At 43.2% G+C, this 7,951-nt stretch overlaps 1 protein-coding gene across 1 annotated transcript; it reads left to right on the top strand.

Annotated features, from left to right (window-relative positions):
• Nucleotides 1-269: 269 nt before the first annotated feature.
• On the top strand, nucleotides 270-7,325 carry LOC111268289 (uncharacterized). Its single transcript, XM_022847180.2, has 3 exons — nucleotides 270-654; nucleotides 1,375-1,753; nucleotides 1,885-7,325. Coding segments are annotated over exons 1-3 (1,809 nt in total). The 5' UTR covers nucleotides 270-652; the 3' UTR covers nucleotides 3,313-7,325.
• Nucleotides 7,326-7,951: the final 626 nt, after the last annotated feature.

Raw genomic sequence — 7,951 nt, 5'->3', positions numbered from 1 at the left:
TCTGCCGATGTCCATAACGACGACGACTACAACAGTACCCGCAGGCCAAAGCTGCCGTTCGCTTGTATCTCGCCGAGCCAATTGTCCGGATTCCTTCGTGCTCAGACTGTTTGTCGGGTTTCCACGGCAGTCAAGCAGACATACAGACCGGGTCTTCGCCGCTGCCGCTGGTCCCAAACTCCTCGCCACCCGTGGGAGAGGAGGTGGTTTGAGTGGCGCCGTTTATAACGCTCCGTCGACTACCGCGAGGCCTCAGTTTCCGCCGTTGATTGTATAAGCTTGGATAACATCGTTGCGGCGTCTGTGCGTATGCAGATGATATCTGCTAGCTGACATATTGGGAGTGCCTCTTCGACGTTAACGCAATTTAAGACTTTACCATGCGCGCGAAAATGTGCTCCCGTCATTGCTGCTACCCTGATGATAATCATAACATGGGGTGAGCATAAGTGATGGTAAACGAAACACGGGACTACTTCATACCTGTCCCTAAGTTAAGGATACGTTACTGACAGATCACATGTACGTTTGGATACTATTTTTAATGTGTGACTATTAGGGCGCTGCTATCGTTGGTCAATGCGTGCCTAATTGCCTCTATGTACGTGTGTGTGTAATCCTATTTTTCTTTTTCAACATCCTGTGACTCAAAATGTAAGTATGGGAGTGTAGGAAGACTTTTATATATGGTATATTCAAAGTTCAATTAAGAATATTTTTTTTTATGGAACGCATGAATTGAAACATTATCATTCGAATAATTTATTGGTGCAGCATTTCAATAGTAACCTAAGATTTTGTGGAAGTTTTTCGTCGTCTTAAAAGATCAATCATTCGCCAAATGAATTGGAGATGGCCAAGTTGTTACTATTTCTCTTGTCCGATGCATCTGCGAAATCGGCAGTCACATTAGGCTACCACAGGCTGTGCGTTGGTAGTTAACGTTGTTGACGCATTGAGGCCTTCAATTTTATCCTCTGCTTACGACGAAGCTTCTGTCTAACAGTAGCCTCAATAATCGCCCCATTATTAAGAGGGTGAGACCTACTTCCTCAAGTGAGGAGCTTCAGTTGATGCCTAGCGAAGATACCGATTTCATTCTATTTCTGTGCGGCACGAAATCTCATGGCATATCATCTATGGAGAAAAAAAATACTTAGAGACAGAACAGCTGAAAGGTAGCAGATTCCTCAGACCTGCCCACTTCTGTCCCTTTAAAAAAGTGAAGAGTTGGTCTAGAGGCTATTTGGTTTTTTTTTTCATAGCTGACAATAAAAGAAAGAACGGACAACTGGCTATTCTTGGGTTTTGAATTGGCGTTGTATCACTCTCATGTAGCTAACGAGTAGAACGGTTTAAATTTTTCATTCTCAGGAAGCTAACGCCAGCAACGATCATAAGCGTAGTTTTCGCCGTTGCATTCGTTTGCGAAAAGGCGGATGCCCGATTGTTTTGTCCACTTCGATGCCGCTGCAACGATGCCGAACTGACCGTGAACTGTCAGGATGCAGCGCTAGACGTATTCCCGCTTACGTTGCATCCAATGCTGAAGGAGATTCGCCTGTCACGGAACAGCATCGCGAATATCTTGTCGGCATTTGGCGTCTACTCCGAGCTTGAAGTTCTCGATCTCAGCACTAACCGAATCTCGAATCTGGGTGAGAGAAATTTCGCGCTAGTGAATCTTCGGGAACTGGATCTAAGCTGCAACTTCATCAAGGAGTTGTCGGTCGATACGTTCCACGGTGCTGAGGTAAGAGCAGTGTTCGCTGCTATTTTCTAGATTGGATTCTAGTAGCTGTTGTCAAGTGTATTGTCTGACGTCTCTCTTGGTCTCGGAAATTAATAATGTAAGGGCAATATATGTTTTTGCAATTATTGCAGAGTCTGCAAATACTCGTGCTCAAAAAGAACTCTCTCACGGAACTTCCTGCCAATGTGTTCCATGGACTACGCAGCCTTGAGATTGTTGACCTCTCGAACAATCATATTTCGACCATCAGTCCGGCAGCTTTCGCTGGTCTAGATAAAATCAAGCGTCTCGTGCTGCGCGCTAATCACTTCCGATCTGTTCCCACAGAATCGTTTATCTATCTCAGCAGTCTGCGGAGTCTGGATCTGGGCTCAAATGCGCTGTCTATGCTAGACCAGGCAGCCTTCTACCATCTGCAAAACCTTGAAGAACTCGAGCTGGACAAGTGCGGCATCGCTCAAGTGGATCCTGGAACTTTCATGGAGCTCAATAGGCTAAAATCGCTTAACCTGCAGTACAACAATATCCAGAGCTTCCCCGCAGCAGTTAGTTCGATTGAGAAGCTTCAAGAATTGAATATTGGCGGAAATCTCATCGCCAGACTGAGTTCGAAGGACCTGAGACAGTCATACCGACTGAAAAAGATCACCATCAGTCACTCCGAGATGCTAGAACGAATCGACGAGGATGCATTTGCAGCCAACCTCGATCTTGAAGAGGTCATCTTTGAGTTCAACATGCAGCTCGAACGAATTCCTACGAATCTGTTCGGCCGCCTGCCTAATCTTCGGCGGGTCAGTTTGCGTGGCAACAGCATCCGTACAATCGACTCCCATACGCTACCGGTGGAGCTCCTTGCCTCATTCGACCTGACCAAGAATCCGCTCGAGTGCAACTGCGAACTGCAATGGCTGTGGCGGTACCTCCAGTCAGATTATCTCTCGTCCATGACAAACGGTACCTCGATGATCCGTTGCGCCGGGCCAGAACCGCTGCACTCAGAGTTGCTTATGAATCTTGACGAAAGTGATCTGAACTGTGCTGGCGACCCGAAACGCGGCTTGCTTGTCGGCGGATTAACTATCTTCTGCGCGATTTTGCTTGCGGTCGGCGGCGTACTCCTGTGGTACAGACGGCGTTCGCCTCCAAATCAAATAACGCATTCACAGGATCCTGTTAAGGCGCTGAAGCAGCTCGAGAATGGCACAGTATCAGTGTATGCACAGTACCAGGACAGCCGATACCCATATGTGCTCCAACCAACAAGAATTCCAACATTACCAACTCCGAACATGGGCTACGCCGGACTTACCCCGAAAAGTTATCCCTCGACGCGAGAGCTCTTTCCGCAAACGAGAAATTCTGCCGGTAGCAACATTAACAACAATCACATCGGTGTTGTCATGCCACACAGTCAAGGCAACGTGTGTATCGACACATCAAACCACGCCTACCAGACGCTTGGGTCGGCGCTATCGAGCGGCAGTAGTGAATGCGAATCGGCGAAGTACTTCACGCTGGATGGCCGGGGCGATCAGCAATCTAGCCTATATGTGTAAATGGTTATATTATGTACAGATATTATGTATAGAGAGTTATAGAAGGGACAGGGAAGCTCGCACTCCAGGTCTATGCTGTATTGGTCGATTTGGCTGTCGGCCAAAGTGGAAAGTGGTAGCGCACACTTTTACTCTTCTAAATAGAAAAGACATATTATTGTCGTCGGCGTGTTGAGCTTGTGTAAAAACTCTTAAGGGGCTTGTAGCCACTGATGTCGTGCATAGCAACAAAAAGCTGACACGGAATCCAGCGAATCCCATGGCTGTTATTTGAGGGTGCGGACTGTAAAAAACGATAGGTAACGTTATTATGTAAATATGCAGATACAGGAAGCGATGAGCAAAGATAAATTAAATAATGGATTAGAAGATGCGGATAGAGCATCTTGCAGACGTGATGTCCACACTGTGATCTCGAGCCGATCTCGATAACAATAATAGCTTAAGAAAATAAAAATATTTAAGTAAATGTATCAAAGTAAATGCAAAATAAACAATTAAAGAGAAAAAAAAAACTTAAAGTACTGGAGAGTAAAAAATTACAAGTGGCGTTTTTTCTCTATTCGCCTTGACATCTCTGTGTATACGTATCACACAGTTTTAATAGGATATTCGTTTATTTAATCACACCTTCTTTTTAGAGCTATATACCGTTGCTTTGTTACGATGGCTTTTCTCTGCTCTCTTTCCAGTCCATATGCATTGCATCCAACATAAACAACTGATAATACGATACGAAAAAATTATAGCAAATGATTTAATATACCGGAACGTACAACAAAATACGCTTGTTAGTCGGCTAACAAGAGATGCAGATAATGAGGTAAAACAGCAAACCGAAACGGAACGAAATTTACAAATAAAGTAGTTCGACACGGACCGATGATTTAGTCCTACAACCAAGCCTAAACGGAAATCCTATGTATATAGGCCGAAATACCCTTTTCTGTACTTTGCAGTAGCATCGTAGTCAATGAGTTACATAAGACCTTTAGATCAACTGTCTTATTTTTTCTCCAAACTAATTCTACTACTGCTTTAAGGCAAATTTTTCAGGAACCGATTGAATCGTGTCTGAACCACAGTACGTTATCGGCACCGAGAGAAATTGCTGGCTTCGAATATACTAGTTATTTATATATATAGATACCTTCATATTTTTTTCGTTTGCTGCATTTCTTCGGTTCTTTTCGCAGTTGTTACATTATCATGACTAACAGCCGTACTGCTCTTCGAATCTTTCTGGGTCCTTTTTATTTATTTTTTGTTTAACAGTAATCGTCTAGTGCATCGAACTGTGTGGTCTTGGTGAAGCCGATAGATCTAGCCAGAGGCGAGGACAGAGCACGGATCAAAATGAAATATAGCTATATCTAAGCGCCAGGTTATCGTTGCGGCTACTACGAAATTTGTTGAATCGTGCTATTATGTTTTGCTGACAGCTTCGGTCAGCTCCGACAATATCGCCCGTAGTGTTAGTGCTGCTCCGAGACAATCGACACTATTTTGTCTGTTTGCCGCCGCTGGCGGTTGCGAGCGCGCTGAACGCTGACGATCGCAAAACGGACGCCAAACGAAACACGAGTGCGATGCTGAAAGAATAGGCGAAGATACAATAGGAAGAGCTCCGAGGGTCCCTCTTCGACGTTTGTTAGTGGTGTACAGTCGACTAAGAAAGCCTGACGATTAAAACAGACTGAGTGAAAAAATACAAAGTACGCGTGTGTGTTTGTGTGCGTGCTGAAAAAGTGTATCTTGTAATCTTCGTCGACTCCATCGTCGAAAACGTCAAGGGATGGATTTGAAGATGAGTTGAAATATTAGTTCGTTCAAGGATTGCTTCAAAAACCGCTCACTTGAGGGCCTGAAGAGCATCGGGGTTGACTAGTCCCGGCGCTTTTGCTTAGAGCTTATGGGGTCGTGACTGTGAAGCGACGAGCTGTTGGGAAGTGCAAATCGTCGGCTTAGATTTGGTTGAATGCAGAAAAAAAAGTTTGCTTAGGAAAAAAAGAGTACCAATAGGAAATGAGAATAACCATCCCTCTGAAAGACATAAGTTGTGGATCTAATTAATTTTCCTGGGACTCTACAGTGTTACATATATATATATATATATATATCTCGCAGGAGCTTTGTTGTGCGTTATAGGTATGGGTTTGAGTGCCCATTTCCACTAGGTGCATTATTATCGTAGTAACTACCACGTGGCGAAGAACACAGTACGTAGGGTCACTCGTATCCAATCATACTGTTACATATACATCGCTCTATTTAGCACTTCACGGCAACATCCTAAATATCTTACTTTCGTCTTGCGATGGAGTTGCCAGTCATACACCGGCGTAAAGATTTTTGAACCACAGAGCTACAATCCATAGATATACTACGACTTCGCATGATCAGCTGAGAGAGATAAAAGGGTTAAACACTGGCTGGTTAAAACTCGGCGATATTCAGAATGTTCCTTAGTGGTCCACTTTATCCCTGCGTTCCGGCCATTAAGATCAATGAGACCGGATGTCGACGTTATACTCTGCAACCCCCAAAGCGTTGTTTTTGTGCTTCTGTCGGAATTCACGCGTCGGCAAGCGCGACGAAACAGATGGAGAACGGTCGAGACAAACATTATAAATGCCAGCACCCATTCAGGACGAAGCTGAGTCCTGAGCGATGCGAGACCGTGACAACATCCCCAGCAAAAAATCTTCGACAAAAACAGCTACACCAAAAATAGAATGAAGAGCTGGATTTGCTACGCGAGATGCGTCCACTTGCACGCAGCTTGTAGATAACCTTACGGCTGTCACGAATATTTATATTGCCGTTGGCCTCACAATACCTCAAAAGAAAGCATTAGATGAGACGCGGCAAAGGACCATTCCACTGATCTACGGAAGGTAAACGACAAGAACCTACGGGACCTAGGCGAAGGGTGTGCATGAATGCGCTCGTAGTGTCTCCATTGAAGTTGACCAAGAAACTATATGTCAAAATAAGTGATTTACGTCATAATAAAGGTGATAATTACCAATGTTGTTGTAGTGTGTGATGATGAACTGGAGTTTACGTCCCCGTGAAGCTAACATTAAATGCCGTACTTATACGATGCCTTCTAACGGTTTTGAATGGAGAGTCGTAGATCACCAACACGGAAAAAACATCGATTGTGTAAAACAACGTGCTTCTTTTAAATGTTCCCAGTCTGGTACACTTCCACGTTTTACAAATGCGTTTGACCAGCAGAAATAATAGATCAGTGTACAGGCACCCGAGTCGAAATAGATCGATAAATATTAGAAACAGACAAGCACAGCCTTGAAACCAAGCTCAGGACCGAAATTAATATTTTGCTTGCTATAATTATACGTCTACCAGAAAGTGGGCTCTTGTCCGTGGTAGAAACCCAAGATTATGCTCCCAACCCAATTTGATGATGCTCTGGCCCATTTCGAAGTTAAATATGGCTCACAACTTATGTTAACCGTTCGAATTCAACTGGATATAATCTCGTGAGAAAATCAAAGTGAAGCAGAACTGAAGGTTTGAAGAACGTGGCCGACTCAGCTTATTTCCAGCGGTTGCCACCTTTGGACGGGAACAAGGATCCAATGAAGTAAACAACCTTCTAGCTCGCTTTTATAATTCCTGCTTTGCTCGCTTCGAACGCTGTAGTCGATTTAAAGTAAATGCTAATGTATATGAAATATCATAACAGTACAAACGAATAAAGTGATTAATTATTTGGACAAAGTTTTGGTCTATGAAAATTTTACTTAATACTATTCAACTTCATAAGATGCAATATATATCCATAAGTGATTCCAGACTTGAAAATAATTGAACGAATTACTGCGATTAATCATACGAAATACAAACGAAGGCCAGCCTAGAGAACTTTACTTGATTTGATCAGATTTGTCTGCTACAAATCACTTCATCCACCGCATGTTAACCCAGTCTCTGGCCGATAGCTCAAATTGAGTTACAATATTTCTATGAAATATAAAAATCAACTTTCCTGTTTTCTTTTTACTGTAGTAGAATTGATGGACAATATTTTCGCTTTTATTTTTTTTCTTCACTAGGACTTTCATTCGTTGCCGATTCCCAATGAAGTTTACGACTCCTAATTACTTAATGCTGTACGAAAAGACCAACGCAACTGATAGGCCAAAACGTTGCCATTTTACGAGCGGGTTCACTGGTTCGTAATAATAATAATAATCATAGTTGCAGAGCAGGTTAACCCGCAATGTATCTCTCGATGGTTCTTCTAGTTCTCCGCTACCTTAAGGAGAACTGTTTCGTCGGTCTGCATTTTGCCTCGAGGTGATTATAGAATAGCGTTTTGTTGATGGCGGCCAAATTACCGTTAAGGCCCATGAGTTAATATCTTGGCCTTGAAGAATGTTTAATCTTACTGTGCTAGCATCTGGGCAACTTTCACATCGTTTTTGACAAGCGGTTTTCCTTGCCGCGGTGATAAAACCGTCTAGTCTGATAGACCTATGTTAACCAGTGGAAGAATTAATAATATAATAATATAATAAGATAATGAGTCTCGTGTTTGTAATTCTTCATTGTTTTATGTAGGAAGCTCTCAAGATAATAGCCTGCATGAAAGGTTAGAGGATGTCAC

The sequence above is a fragment of the Varroa jacobsoni genome, unplaced genomic scaffold (assembly GCF_002532875.2).
Source record: "Varroa jacobsoni isolate VJ856 unplaced genomic scaffold, vjacob_1.0 scaffold_1274, whole genome shotgun sequence".
NCBI lineage: Eukaryota > Metazoa > Arthropoda > Arachnida > Mesostigmata > Varroidae > Varroa > Varroa jacobsoni.
Note: the sequence above shows the minus strand (reverse complement) of the source record. Positions and strands in the feature narration are given on the sequence as shown.